Below are 15,800 nucleotides of genomic sequence, written 5' to 3' on the forward strand. Positions count from 1 at the left end.
TTATTTTAGAATCAGATATGAAGTCATTCACTTTTTTTCTTTCTCACTGCAGATTCTTAAACATTTCCTCAAAGCCATTACCAGGAAAACCATAGGTATTCTAAAAACTTCCATGCTTTTTTTCTTTTAAAAGAATTAAAAAAAAGTCTCCTAAATGCCTTAAGCTTTGAACAAAAGTTTTCACAGTGTAACCTTTTGAGGTCCTCTCTGGTTCTAAGTTTTTATGGTTTTTACTATATTCTTTGTCAGACGCAGCTTTGTGCTGTGGTATTCACAAATGAAGCGTCTGTGAGGCCCAGACAGTGTCTTCCGGGAGGTACTTATTATTATCTAAACTACTAATGATAATAACTAATAGCTATTGAGACACTTACTACATACAGAGCAGTATGCTGTCCATTTTATTCACATTAATTCACTTATTCTTCAACATGACCCTAGGAGGTAGCTATTGCAGTTGATAAGGTCTTACCTGAAACCCTGGGGACAGACACATTCAAATTCAGATTTCTATAGAGAACAGGTACCCTGTGTTACCCAATAGCCTCAGCAGGGCCTAGGGCAGGTCCCCTGGAATCAAACACATTAATATTTCTGCACTGCAATATTAGACTCTGCCAATGAAGTGGGATAAATAAAGGGTCTCACGTCCGTTCAGATGAGGTTTTTCTGCCAAATGGGTTTGGGTCTGAAACTTAGGAAAACTTTCCCCAGTTTTTGGAGCTTATTTGGATTCAGAAATGCAATAGGGGATTATTATTATTTTTCCTATGATCTGTGAGAAAATGGAAGTTGAGCGAAGTTAAGTAATCTGCTCCAAGCCACACGGCCTCTAATGGCAGAGGCCGGAGGCCGTTCACCCAGGCCTGCCGGCAAAGTCGATGCGTCAGGCAGATGTGCTGATTGCAGAGCAGGTGCTCTTCACTGCCAGGCCACACAGCCCCTACGTGAACCGGAAGCACTGGCCACGTCATAATCAGAACAGAAGGCACAGGTCGCTCCAAGCTTCCCTGGGGACCCAACGAAGCCTGGGCTCTGAGTAAAGCTCAGCGATGCAAAGTCTGAATGGAACCGTACTTCTTCCCCGCTTACCTCTTCTTTGGGCATGAATCTCACTTGCACGTTGGCCTTCTCACCAGGATCCAAGACCCCTGTCATGGGCTGGATCTCAAAGATCCGCGTCTTTGGCTTGAACTCGGTATGGAGTTTCCGTCTTAAGTACTTTGGCATGTGCTTCTCCAACTGGTTAATAAATATTAGACAATTAGACAACCATCTAGGGAAAATGGACTTATTCCAGCGTCTGCTCACTCCACCTGCATTTACTAAGTGCCTTCCCGGCATCAGGGATTGTGTAGATACCAGGGGTGCAAAGATGAATAAGACATTCGCCAGACAGCATGGCCTGATAGACCCTCAAGTGCCGAGCTAAGGAACTAGATTTTATTCAGGAGGCGATGGCTGTCCCTGAAAGTCTGAGCAGGAGAGTGAAATGATGAGAGCGCACGCCTAGAATTACAAATCTGGCTGAAATGGAGACGGAAAAGGGGGATCAACGGGCCGCAACTCACTTACCTTGTTAAATGGCTTATGGCTGACGACAAACCATTCACAAGGAACTTGAAGATGATTGGAGAGCTGAATAGTTTCCACAAGGCACTGCCCACACTGAATTGTGGCAAACTCCACTTTGTCACAAGACAGTGTCATAGTGGGAATGGTCACCTGGACTTGCAGACAGATGTGAACCGTTGGCCCTCCAACCACCTAGAGCGGCCATAAGATTGCTGTTAGCATAGCATGTGGCACAGGGCTGGGGGGGCAGGGGGAGAATCATGACTCTGAAAGAGTAACTGAATCATCCCAGGGGTGATCGGCCAGCACAGCTGGGAGCTGGGAAGGCTCAGCTGGCCCCAGCGGTGCACCTTACTTTGATGGGCAGAATGGCTTCTTTGTTTCCCACAGACTGGTTGGTCCCTTGCTGGTCAAATCTCACTTCAAATGTTTCCGTTTCGCAGGAAGGCAGATGCTTTACACGATCTAGCTCAGTACTAAAGCCTGGACCAAGACAAACAACATTTCTTTGTGGGAAGGAGAAATAGCAAACAAGAGCTGCTTTCGTTAGAAGCCCCTCTGGGGCAGGATAACCATTCAAAGACCCAATGAACGACCCAACAATTCTCTCCGCCGCTCCCAGAGGAAATCCACACTCCTCTCCAGAAAGCCAGGACAGATGGCCTTGCCATTGTTGGCAATGACAAGGTGCAGGGGGAAAGGCCTCCCTGGCCTGGTTACCTGTGTCGTGCAGGATGCGCTTCTCTGCGTGGAAGGACACTGGGATGTGACTGGTGTTGGTGATCCTGATGATGTGGGATCGAGAGTCGCCAAGGATGATGTGGCCGAAGTCTAGGATATACTCTGGCAGCTGGATTCTGAAATGAGCAGCAAGCTCTCCTCACCAGCCACGCTTCCAAAAGCAAGGGAGCACAAGGCTCTCTCCCACCTCCCGGGCACAATGCTATGCTCTGGAGTTGAGAACAATGAATGGCCCCAGAGGGGAGACCAGGAACCAGCTACATCTTCCCTCAGAAGTCCACACTGTGGTTTCAGCCATGATCTCAACACACCTTCCAGGTGGGCTCTCATGAACCTGAACCTGGGCCTGTCCACTAGACAAAGCCGGAGGCTCCTGCCTGGTTGGCTGGATGCCAAAGGATAGCAGATACATGAGGGGAGTGGAGTGCGTTCCTGTATGACCAACCATCATGCCAGGGAGCACTCCGCTGGGCAGCAATGCACGCGCCACTGCACTCTGAAACGAACAGCACAGAAGGGCACTCACTTGGCTAGTCTGTGGCGACCCCGATGGCTGACTTCGTCTATGGGATCGTGGATAATTTTCTGATGTTCCATGGTATAGTTTTGGACTATGAGTCGCTCTACTTCCATCTGGAGCTGAGCACTTAACTGGAGCAACAGAGAAGAGCAAAGGAGCAGACTTTTCTAGAACATGCATTCTCTGTGTGGGCAATATCACCCCTTAGGGTGATATGCAGTCTATTTGTGATATTAACATTTTCATGGGGGTGGGTGGAGTATGCAACTAGTACATCGATAGCATGAGTAGTCTCAGCTATAAAAAGGGGTGAACTACTGATATTGATGGATCTCAAGGGCATCATGCTAAATGAAAAAAGCCAACCTCAAAGATTACATACAGTATGATTTTATTTATATAACACTAGAGGTCTGGTGCATGAAATTCGTGCATGGGTGTGTGTGTGTGTGTGTGTGTATGTGTGTGTGTGTGTGTGTCCCTCAGCGCAGCCTGCACCCTCTCCAATCCAGGACTGCTGGCTCCCAACTGCTCGCCTGCCTGCCTGCCTGAATGCCCCTAACCGCTTCTGCCTGCCAGCCTGATCACCCCCTAACTGCTCCCCTGCCAGCCTGATTGCCATTAACTGCCCTCCCCTGAAGGCCTGGTTGCCCCTAACTACCCTCTCCTGAAGGCCTGGTTGCCCCTAACTGCCCTCCCCTGCAGGCCTGGTTCCCCCCAACTGCCCTCCCCTGCTGGCCTGATCGCCCACAACTGCCCTCCCCTGCAGGCCATCTTGTGTGTTGGAGTGATGATCAATTTGCATATTACTCTTTTATTAGATAGTCTTCTTGAGATAAAAGTATAGAGGTAAAGAACAGATTAGTGGTTGCTAGGGGCAAGGGATGGGGAGATTAGGGGTAGGTGTAGGATGTAAGTGCAAATAAAATAAAAAAGAAGAGAAGAGACTTCTTTCCATTCCCTCTTCTTAGAGCATTCACTTTAGAGAACTTGTTAGTTCTTTCTCTGCCTCTTTGAAATATATGTAAGCCTTTTTGAGGGCCATATAAGCCTCTTGTCAGCTTTACAACTCCAAGCGCCTTTCTTAAGGATCTGGGGACTGTTTCTTGATGTGATCATCAAGGACGATGGAGCCCCTACTGTCCAGTTTCTTTCTTTCTTTCTTTTTTTTTAAAAATATATTTTATTGATTTCAGATAGGAAGGGAGAGGGAGAGAGAGAGAATCAATGATGAGAGAAAATCATTGATAGGCTGCCTCCTGCATGCTCCCTACTGAGGATTTAGGAAGCTGGACATGTGCCCTTGACTGGAATCGAACCCGGGACCCTTAAGTCCACAGGCCGACGCTCTATCCACTGAGCCAAACCAGCTAGGGCTCTATCGCCCAGTTTCTGTGAGAGGGTGGGAGCCTAAAGTCAGAGGGCCCTGTCATAAAAACACAAGTTTGGTTTCCTTTGGTTAAGCCAATTAGCTAACCCAGATGATCACTTCAATTACCATGTGACTTTAGAACAAACTGTGTGACAAATGGTGCTGCCAAGTCTGCTAATGAGGACAAGTGATAGTTCTTACTTAAGGATTAGTTACTGTTTTACTTGAAAACATTTCTGCAACGGGTTGCATCTGCTCAGCTACATACAAGAGGCTGAGATTTCTTCCTGTCATTGCAATCTCTTAGTGAACTGCCTGTGACACAGATCTCATTCTGGTTTAATAATAAGTTTTTTTTCTTTTTCATCTGCCTTTGTGGAGAGATTTTTTTGTCTTGGAAGGAGATTTTGTTTAATTCTGTTTCCCCAACAAGCACAAGGATCCTTGTGGTGAAGGAGCAGTTCTGTGGTGGTGGTTTACACAAATCTACACATGAAAAAAATCACAAACGCATCCCCCCATGCCCACACACCAGCGCCCATGGAATTGATGAGTAAGCTCCACAGCTGCTACCGATGTCGGTTTCCTGATTTTGATGTTGTAACTGTAGTTATGTAAGATGCTACCGATGGGAAAAATAGTTTTCTCAACTTCCTGTGAATTATAATCACTTCAACATAAAAATTAAAAAACTGAATACCAAACTACTCAAAGAGATTAGGTTTTACATACACTACATGCATTTCATGGGGTATTAGGAAAAGATGTCTTGGCGGGAACGACAGTGAAAAATGGTTGGAAAATCCTGTCCTGAAAGGACCAAACCAGAAGGCCTGGGCCAAGCAGGAAAGGTTACTGTGTGAAGGGGCCTGTAATGAGACAACAGGGAGGTGTGGGAGCCGTGACGATGTGTGCAGGAGCCTGCCTCACCTCCAGGCAGTCCCAGCAGAGCCCACCCTATGCCTGGCCCCTGAGCCGCTTAGTGGTCAGTTGGCCGCTGGCTTATGCAGGAGGACTAGCTTGCTCTGCTCCCGCCATCACATCCTCGGAAACCCCACCCCACATCTGGAGGAACCGCCAGACACAACCGTGCTAAGGCTCTGATGAGGAGCCACCTGGGAAGGCAGTAGCAGGTGGAGCTGCACCTCTGCCCCAAGGCAGGCCGGGGTCTGCTGGACAGACCTGCATTCAAACCCTAGCTCTGCTTTCTTACCTTGGAAATGCACTTCACTTCCGTGAGTCCTCTAAAACTGTGAAATTAAGATGATAATGGCATCTTATCCCCCTCCCCCCATCGTGGGAGGGTTTAATGAAATAATGCAGCTCAGTGGCATGGCACAGGCCTGGTGTAAAAGTTCATTCAATGGTAGCTGTTGTTGTTAATTATGATTATATCCTTGGAACTAAGGCTCACTGTCAGTGCCTGCAAATAAGTAATTGCTGGTGGCCTGTGGGGCTCCCAGTCTCCCTAGTGATCCCCCTTTTCCCCATTGGAGAACCCCAGCTAAGCTCTCTCAGCTGCATACATCATCCTCCTCAGGACACTGTTCTCATGCACATTTGCCTCTTAAAAGAAGGGCACAGAGAGAAAGCAGCCTTCGTGGTCAGGAACGGATGGTGACAAGGGGGTTTCAGGGAATGGTGGGAGGGGACATTTGGGGATTTTGTTTTCTAACCCACAGCAGGGCAGCCTTTATTTACAAGCTGGGTCCCTCCCTCCCTCAAGAGACGTCTTGGCTTGGATCCCACCTCAGAGGCACCACACACTCCTGACTGTCCCAGAGCCCCTTTGGCTGTCCCTCTCCCCCACGTTGCTGGTGGGTGCCTGAGGCCTTTACTCTGAGTTTCCCTTCTTCCCTCATCACTCAGTACACTCCCTGGGAAACTCCCTATCTCCTGTGATTACAATGACCATCTGACAGCTCTCACACCACTGTCTCCAACTTCTCTCTCTCCCCAGGTCCATAGCAGTGGGTCCAGCTCCCTGTTGGATGCCGCTACTTGGAGGATGCACAGAAATCTCAGGTGTAATAATGGACCACTTGAACTCATTTCCCTTCTTCCTCTTTCACCCAAAACTTGTTTCTCGTCCTGAGTTTCTTCTCGGAGTGTCCCCTCCTTACGTTGTCATCCAAGCACATCACTTGAAGTCGCCTCCTCCTCACTCCAACATGCGATCAATCCCTGACCAACCTGCCTCCAAAATATTTCTTGAATTCACCCACTTCTCCCTACTTTCTGGGCCATCAGCTTTGTTGATGCTACCATCACCTGTCCTCTGGAATTACTCCAGCAGATTTAATAAAAGATGCAAAATACGAGAATGCCCGGCCTCTGTGGAAACACAGTGCCTTCAGAATGAAGTTCAAAACCCTCAATAGGTTCAATAGCGGGCTGCCTATCTCTTCAGGCTCCTCTTGGCTCTCTAACTTCACCCCGTCTTTGCTAAGCCTTTTCCTCCTTCCCACGTCCTTCCTGCCCCTGGGCCTTTGCACATACTGTCCTTAGGCCATATACATTCTGTGCAAAGTGAGGCTAGTCTTACCTTAAAAGGCTCATCCTCAGACATTTCCTCAATGGTCTCTGTGTGACTCAATATTTCATCTTTGTCTAACTCGTTTTCTAGGTTTTCTCTGGCCTGATTCAAGAAGATTTCATACTTTTCATTCCCTGTGGGGATTGGGAGGAGAAGAAAACCAGGATGGTTAGAAATATATGAATTATGTCCCAAACACAGACCCTTAGCTCAGGTTAAATAAAGTGAGGAGGGAAATGAACTTTTTTGGTGCCTCCTCTGCCATGTTTTCTCTGCTTTAGAGGACGAGATCATTGTGTGAGCGAGCTGGATTTGTGCCGGAGACCTCACTGAGTTTAATGCGATGATGCTTTAGGACCAGCTGGTTCTCAAGAAGCTGGTGGCAGTGACATCCTAAGCCAGTCTTACTAGTAGGTTGACCGCCTGGATCCCAGCTTACCTGGTACATTCCCAGTTCTAGCACGCACAGCTGCACAACTAGGGAAATCCCTCAGGCTGGACAAACCCAGACAGCTGGTCACCCTTTCAACTAGTTTTCGTGTGTATTAAATCTCAAGTTGCTTTAATGACAACTAAATAAGCTACAATCCCCAGGATCAGGGAGGGCAGGCAAGTGGTGGAGCGGTTTCAGACCCCCAAGTTCACCAGGAAGCAGTGCAAGGCAGGCAAAGTCATTACAGTGCCTTTTAGGAAGCGACAGGAAGCCGGGGGGCTGTGGGGAACTGGAGCCCAGAAGGCCCAGCTAACGGTACTCAGATTTCAATGATTTTAAAGCCTGCACTGGCCTGACCATGTCTGCTGCCAGAGGAGGCCAGCTGGCTGCCCAGTGTTCAGCTTCCTTCCTGACAATTCTATGTGGACTTGGGCTGCCTTCTGTCTGCTGGAACTCTAGATGCTAGGATGCGACATGGCCTTAGTTTTGCTAATGTTTGTGTTCATATTTCCAGGGAGCAGACTATTAGGATTTCATAGATCAGTGGTTCTAAACCTGTGGGTCGCGACCCCTTAGTGCAGCTGTGAGCAAACTATGGCTTGTTTGAAATGAATAAAACTAAAAAAAAAAAAAGACCGTACCCTTTTATGTAATGATGTTTACTTTGAATTTATATTAGTTCACACAAACACTCCATCCATGCTTTTGTTCCGGCCCTCCGGTCCAGTTTAAGAACGCATTGTGGCCCTCGAGTCAAAAAGTTTGCCCACCCCTGCCTTAGGGGGTTGAACGACCCTTTCACAGGGGTCGCCTAAGACCATCGGAAAACACATCTATAATTACATATTGTTTTGTGATTAATCACGATGCTTTAATTATGTTCAATTTGTAACAATGAAATTGGGGGTCACCACAACATGAGGAACTGTATTAAAGGGTCGCGGCATTAGGAAGGTTGAGAACCACTGTCATAGATGATCATCAACAGTTGAGTTAGTGACTTTGGGGGGTGGGGTGGCAGGAAAGGCAGAGGTGTGAGGGTTTAGTCTGAAGCTGCTTAGGAGCTTGAAGAGGGACTCATGAAGAAGAGTGACGTTTCCACGGAGAAGAGTGAAGTTTCTCTGGCCTCTGGTCCAGCAAGAAAGAACCAGAGTCTATGGCTCTAAAAGAGCGGATCACCTTCCGGATCTGCCAAGACAGAAATACTCTGGTACCGAGGGAGGCCAGATGCTATCAGGAAGTCTTGGCTAGAGACGTGGGCAGGCAATTAACAACAGTCTCAATGAGCTTCTAAACTCTGCAATACCGAAAAGGGACCAGAGCCTTGGTTGCCTTTCAGCACAGTTTATTTTTTGAGAATTGTACTCGGGGCAGTAAAGTCAGCCTTCAGGTTCTCAGTGGGCACCTGTGAGGGTGCCACCGGGGAAGGACTACTCGGAGGGAGATTACAGTGGGCAGGAACATGCGCTGGAAGAAAAGGCAGCTGGAAGAGCTACTTCCTGAGGCCTCAATGATGGCAGAGTTGACCAGGGGTCTTAATGTGCGACTGCCAGGGCCACGTCTTATCTCACTGAACTCAGGCCTCCACGTCAATTTCAACTCTTGACTTTCTTGCAGCGGAGGAATAACACAGGAGGGAACGAGTAGGGACTGCCCAGACAATGATGTGAGCAGCCTTCAACATTCCAGCAAGCAAAGCAAAATGCGTATTTTGTCCCCCGGGGGGAACTACGGTAGCGGGTAGCAGTACCTTTGAGGTTTCTGGGGAGGTCAATGTAGATTCGAGGAAAGATTCCCTCTCCCCTCAGTGTGATACTCTCTGGGTCCAGGTGGGCGATCTGGACCTGAAAACTTCTTTGAAAGATCTCAGGTCCTCCAGGTAAGTAGTAAATCTTCAACTCCTGCTCTTTAAGTGAACTGATGAAACCCTGTGCAGCAGAAAGACCAGAGAGAACATTCAAATTGGTACAATGGACGCCTGCTTCTGGCGGTTTGATGGACTAGATAACCCCAAGGGCCTACGGTGCTGGGGATTCTCCACTCACATTCCTCCCCCAGGATTTATTTTCATGATGAAAATTATTTTCATGATGAAAAAACGTCAACAAAAGTGCCTTAAAGCTGATAGAGCCACATACAATGTACAAGAAACTACTTCCTCCATTTGCTTTGAAAACCAATTTGGCCCATTGCAGCCTCCTGTTGTTTTCATACCTGCTAATGAAAAAATTGCTCTTGTTGTAGTCAATGGACAGGAGGCCCTTAGCTTTAAGGAATCACAAGGGAAGTGTGAGGACATAAGTAGAAATAAACTATCTTGCCCTAGCTGGCAAGTGGATTGAGCTTCAGCCTGCAGACTGAAGGGTCTTGGGTTTGATTCTGGTCAAGGGCGTGTACCTTGGTTGTGGGCTCCATCCCTGGCCCTGGTTGGGGTGTGTGTGCAGAAGGCAACCAATTGATGGGTCTCTCTCACATCGATATTTCTCTCTCTCTCTGTCTCCCTCCCTTCCTCTCTTTCTAAAAATCAATGGAAAAATATCCTTGGGTGAGGATCAACAACAACAACAACAAAAGAATAAAAAGGAAAAATCTATCTTATAATTATGAAAAAAACACCCATGGGGTTGTATTGTCTTTTTCACTATTGGACCCCTGGTGCTTGAAAGGTGCCTGGGGAATGCAGGACTCAGTCAATACTTGTTGAGTAAATGAGTGAAGTGCTTGGATTGATTTATCTTTCTTGCTTCTGAGAGCTCTTTAATTTTAAATTTAAAAAATATCACTCCCATAATCCTGGCTGTGAACGTTTAGTGCAGCGGTTCTCAACCTGAGGGTCGCGACCCCTTTGGCGGTCGAAGGACCCTTTCACAGGGGTCGCCTAAGACCATCCTGCATATCAGATATTTACATGACGATTCATAACAGTAGCAACATTACGGTTATGAAGTAACAACGAAAATAATTTTATGGTTGGGGTCACAACATGAGGAACTGTATTTAAAGGGCCAGAAGGTTGAGAACCACTGGTTTAGTGTAACGTGACCTGGCTCTGGGTTGTCTTGAAGGTTTGAATTGGGGCTCCTCTGACCATCCTCACATGGCTACTTACTGAAAGAGGCAGGATGAGTGGCACCCCGGGCAGGAGGTTGTCTGGCGAAGACTGGTCATTGGTCAGCACCTTGAACTCGAAGCCGACTTTCCCCGTGTTCTTCAGTGTGACTTTGGTCTCTGTGACCCGGTCGAACAGCTTGAGGAGAAGGAGGAAAACAGTGTCCCCTGTGTCACCGTCCCTTGGGATGCTGCCGTCATCCTAACAAAGGTGGCTGGACAAACATGCCTCACAGGCATGGATTTTCTTGCTCAGGATGTAGACGCTGCCCGTCCTCATTTCAGTACCACAGGAAGGTGCCGACTAGCTCTACCTGAGAGCTCCTAACAGCTCATATAGGTCAGTATGACTGTGGGGTGAGCATCTCATCTCCCCCGCCTTCAGTTTCCAGTTTCTTCACCACAAAGACCCTCATGTAAGCTCTTCTACACCAAACCAAGATTTCCTTCTTTTTCTTTTTTCTTTTTCTTTTTTTTAAAAAGATTTGTCCAGAATTTTCTAGAATGAACTTTTCTATTTATATGGCGAGACATGGGAATAATAGGCCAGACATGAATTATTTTGCTCACACAATTCAGCAACTAACCAGCAAGTCCAATAACCACAAACTAAGGCCACCTTAGGGGTCCTTAGGACAAGACAGGGCAAGGACCAGCTGCTTTAAAAAAAATACACTCTGAGCTGAGCCAGGACCAAGTGCCCGGAGGACCCTGGAGATAAGGAATGAAAGAGAATTCTGTTTGGTCAGTGCAATAAAAAAGGTCTCAAAAGGTGTTGGGTGGAATTTGATTTTAGCCACAATCTTTAACCTATAGACACACATACACATATGCGATTCAGTAATTGTAACTGCAGTAGCTATATTATGGGGATCCAATCCCCATTAAAATTTGCTAGGAAATATCGTCTCTGAGTACATAACACAAATTCTAATTGGGAAGAGAAGATGTAAAGACATTGAATTAACTAGAAATTACTCCAAAGCAAAAATTAGAAGGTACATTATATTATGGCAAAGACTATACTTGAGTGCCCGAAGAATATCAAGAGAAAGACAAGTGAGGGATGGAGCTGAGCTGGGCCTTACAGTGTGTGTAAGTCTGGGCTGCAGGGTGGAGGATGAGTGGAATAATTTAAGAGTAAGTGTGCAGGCCTGAAGGGCTGGGATGCATTAGGGCCAGGGGGTAAAACAGCTCGGCCCCAAATGAATGAAGAGCTAAAACAGGGAGTGATGAAGAACAGAGTTTAATGTAAGGGGCAGCAGGTAATAGGGGGCCTTGGGATACCCTCACCCAATATAGGTGCCTGCAGGGGCTATGTTATGGGCGACAGAGGAAGGGACTCATGAATGAAGGCCTTCTCTGGCCCAGCACAGCACTGACCGGCCACTTAAGCAACCACAACCACTCGGTGAGACAGGCATTGCTACCCCATTCCTGTTGCATAGATGACGGACACTGAGGTTTGGAGAGGTTAGGTGATGTGCCCAAGGTGACCCATTAGGAAGTAAAACCAGGATAACATCCTAGTTCTTCCGACTACAAAACCATACTATTTCCTCAATACTATGAGGCCTTCCCAAGTGCTGCTGGGTTAACTGTTCAGGGATTGATGGGATAAACATGCAATTTGGGGACAATCTGTCCGGCAATGATGTTGAAATGGGTTAGCGGTAGGAGCTAAGCATGGGTTGTTATCCCTCACTTCCCTGGGGCCCGTGGACCAGCGGCACAGGCATCACTTGGGAGCTTGTGAGAAACGCTGATTCTCAGCAACCCCCACCCCCGCCCCCCAGGATCTACTGGATCAGAATCTGTACTTGAACAAGATTCCCCGGTGATTTGTACACACATTACAGTTTGAGAAAAATGGCTGTGATAATTTCGGCGTAGCCTGATGGGGCTCTGCAGTGTGATAACCACAGTGGCGGCGGGGAAGGAAAATCCATTCAGAGGGGTCCCGCTGGAGGAATCGGCAATCCATGGGTGCTGTAAGGCTGCGGGGAGGTGAAGGAGAGAGTGCAGTGGAAATGCCGTGGAGACCATAACCTCCAGGGGCTGAGACGGTAGCGTGCCATTGAGAGAAACAGAGAGGTTGGGATGAGCTTGTGGATTGAGAGAGAAGATGCACATTTTAGCGTCTAACATGCTGAATTTCAGGAGACGGTGAGAAAAGCAAGTGCAGACACTTGGCAAACGGTTGGCAGTGGGAGGACGACTAGGGTTGGGGCGGGGGCAGATGAGAGGTCAAGGATAGGGGTGATGGTGAGACTATGATGATCGGGGGTTCCAGGGAGATCAGAGCACAAGGATGATGATTGATGTTTAAGACAAAAGCAGAAAGCCTCCTGATGGTGGCAATACCTGTAGCCCATAGTTGATGTCCTTGGTGTCAAAGGAATAGCTGACCATGGATGTCTCTCCCCGTAGTTTTATCTCATAGTTGGGCCCTCCTTCTACTTTGCACAGAGCTGTCGCCTGGGCGATGATGTCACAGTGTCCGTAGAAGGTGAACGCTATCTGGCCGCTACTGTACGGCTGCAGCTCTCCATAGAGGGGCAGAATGTCAAACACCTGCAGAGAAAGTCATTCCAGATGAGAGCATCGATCGGGATGGAGAGCCGGCAAAAGGTAAGTTAAAGTCCAGGCGATTTTCAGATCATTTCCTCACTTTAACTTGTTTGACTCCATGCCAGGTGACAAGCCCTGCACCTTGAAAATACAGGCTGGTCATGGCGATCATAGTGCTCTGGCAAGATTTATTTTATTTTTTTTTCTGGCAAGATTTAAACGTTGAACTTGGGGCAGCTTGCTCAGTAAGAAGGGTTAGTGTGAGATGACTTTGGTGCCCAGGAGATGCTACTTCTTCTATCCCAACGGAAAGTCTCTCTTCCCGTGCGGAGAGCCAGAGGGATTCCCGAAACTCCAGCTGGCTCTGGTTTGGGTCTATTCTCTCTATTTCAGCAGAGTTCCCTTTAATCCCTCAAAATTAGAGGCGTGAGGGAAAGTTAGCCAGCAGTTACAGTGGAGTCATCAATGTGCTCCTCCCCATCACAAAGAAAAACGAAGCATGTTGTGTATATTTTAAGAATACAGGCACATCTCGTTTTAGTGCGCCTTATGCTTATTGTGTTTTGCAGCTATTGCTTGCTTTTTTTTTACAAATTGAAGGTAAGACCCTCCACCAGCAAAAAGATTATGACTCCCTGAAGGCTCAGAGAGGTTAACAATTGTTAGCAACAAAGTAATTTTTAATTAAGGTATGTATATTTTTTCTTTTAATACATATGCTATTGCACACTGAATAGACTACACTATAGTGTAAATATAACTTATACTAGAGGCCTGGTGCACGGTGCGTGAATTCGTGCACAGGTTGGGTCCAGCTGGCCTGCCCCGATTGGGGCTGATCGGGGTGGGGCCAGCCAGGGGGAGAGGCTGCAGGAAGTTGGTGGGTCGGCCCCGACCCCGATCCGGCTGGTTGGCTGGCCACAGTGTATGTCATAGTGACCAGTTGTTTTGGTAACTTGGCTTTTATATAACAGATTTACTTTATTGTGGTGGTCTGGAAAGAACTGCCATATCTCTGAAGTATGCCTGTAATATATATTTTTTCCTATGGAGATAATTGGACAATTGCCCAAAATGTATGTACAGGGATGTTTACTGCAGCGCTCTTTAAAGTAGCAAGACTTTGGAAGCCAATTAAATGCCTATCAAGAAGGGATCACTTTAAATGAAGTGTGTGTGGTGCTCTACTCATGAAGATGATGCAATGTGTATTGATGGGCTAGAAATAATGTGCACAACAGATTTCTGAGTGAAGAAGCAGTTCCATTTATGTAAAATGAGATATGCCATTGTATCACCCTGGAAGATGTGAGCATGTGTAAATTCATTCAGAGATTTGCATATGCAAATAGATATATCTAGGAAGCGGTTTGCTAAAATTTCAGTAATATTTTTCTATAAATGGTGGGATTTTGAGGATGTTTGCCTTCAATTTTCTGTCTTCTTGAGTTTTCTCTGACAAACATCTTTCGGCCGTAGAAAAAAATTAACATTTCAAAGACAAGTGTTTTATATACAAACACATACTCATTCTAAAAAATCTGAAAAATACAGAAACATTCAAATAGGGAAATACAAATCAACCATGAGATTATACTGTAGATATATGAATATATATGTGTATATTTGTATATATATTTATATTCTGAGTTTTCAGTGGACATTATGAGTGCTGCTTCCCCATGTAACTAAATATTCTTCACAAGTATCACTTAAAATAATTTTTTAAAAATGGCCCTAGCTGGTTTGGCTCAGTGGCTAGAGCAGCCGTGGGCAAACTATGGCCCGCGGGCCGGATCCAGCCCGTTTGAAATGAATAAAACTAAAAAAAAAAAAAAAAGACCGTACCCTTTTATGTAATGATGTTTACTTTGAATTTATATTAGTTCACACAAACACTCCATCCATGCTTTTGTTCCGGCCCTCCGGTCCAGTTTAAGAACCCATTGTGGCCCTCGAGTCAAAAAGTTTGCCCATCCCTGGGCTAGAGCGTCAGTCCATGGACTGAAGGGTCCCAGATTCTATTCTAGTCAAGCGCACCTACGAACCTCAGTTGCAGGCTCAATTCCCGGCCTGGTCAGAGCATGTGCAGGAGGTAACCAAACGATGTATCTCTGTCATATCGATGTTTCTCTCTCTCCCTCCCTTCCTCTATTTCTAAAAATCGATGGAAAAATACCCTCGACTGAGGAATAACAACAACAAAAATAGAACATGTAGTATTTTTTACTTAACATATCAGAGATAGCTCCAAGTCAATATATAAAAAACTTTCTCATTTTCTGCAAAAGAATTTCATAGTATAATTCTTCTGCAGACGTAATTGAGTTTATTCAACTGGTCTCATATTATGGAGCCATTGCAATTTTTCTTGCTTTTTTCAACAGCGCTGCAACGTAGGAGAACAATTACACGTCTTGATGCAAATGTAAAGGTGTGTCTGGAGAATAATATCCCCGCAGAGGAAGTGTGCATTTTAAATTCTGATACTCCTGCCAAATCGTATGTCACGAGGTACTGCCGACTCATTCTCCTACTTAAAGAGGGTGACAATGCTTGCTGACCCCCACTCTGCCACCGCAGGCGTCTATCCTCATGGACATACAATCATTTATTTTTCCAATTTTTGCTATTTCTAAAGTGTTATAACAAATATCTTTGTATGTAAATCTATGCATCGCCAATGATTTGCTTGAGTCATTATTCTAGGAGAATTTAGGGGTATGACGATGTAAAATCCCCTGATTTCCTCTTTGTTTTTACTGTGAAATTACCAAGGAAAATATTTCTCATCTGATAGCCTCATCGAGGGGCTGGGGAGAGCACGAGGTCACTGCGGCTCAGAGGTCACTGGCTTTTCCATTATAGAGAACATTTGCTGGCTGAGGTGTCTGGGCTCTCACTCAGGTCTTGGCTCTGTGGGTGTTTGGTTGGCGAGGTGACT

At 46.4% G+C, this 15,800-nt stretch overlaps 1 protein-coding gene across 1 annotated transcript in view; it reads right to left on the bottom strand.

The window, feature by feature from the left end:
- The window catches only part of HYDIN (HYDIN axonemal central pair apparatus protein), a 343,591-nt gene that overhangs the window by 100,838 nt on the left and 226,953 nt on the right, over window positions 1-15,800 (bottom strand). The window contains exons 27-35 of the mRNA XM_036346816.1: window positions 12,650-12,859; window positions 10,287-10,424; window positions 8,928-9,105; window positions 6,754-6,878; window positions 2,843-2,967; window positions 2,296-2,432; window positions 1,931-2,058; window positions 1,576-1,767; window positions 1,093-1,242 (exon numbers count right to left, since the gene is read on the bottom strand). Coding sequence (XP_036202709.1) covers window positions 1,093-1,242; window positions 1,576-1,767; window positions 1,931-2,058; window positions 2,296-2,432; window positions 2,843-2,967; window positions 6,754-6,878; window positions 8,928-9,105; window positions 10,287-10,424; window positions 12,650-12,859 — 1,383 coding nt within the window. The remainder of the gene's footprint in view (window positions 1-1,092; window positions 1,243-1,575; window positions 1,768-1,930; window positions 2,059-2,295; window positions 2,433-2,842; window positions 2,968-6,753; window positions 6,879-8,927; window positions 9,106-10,286; window positions 10,425-12,649; window positions 12,860-15,800) is intronic.

Source organism: Myotis myotis, unplaced genomic scaffold (assembly GCF_014108235.1).
Source record: "Myotis myotis isolate mMyoMyo1 unplaced genomic scaffold, mMyoMyo1.p scaffold_m19_p_19, whole genome shotgun sequence".
Classification (NCBI taxonomy): Eukaryota; Metazoa; Chordata; class Mammalia; order Chiroptera; family Vespertilionidae; genus Myotis; species Myotis myotis.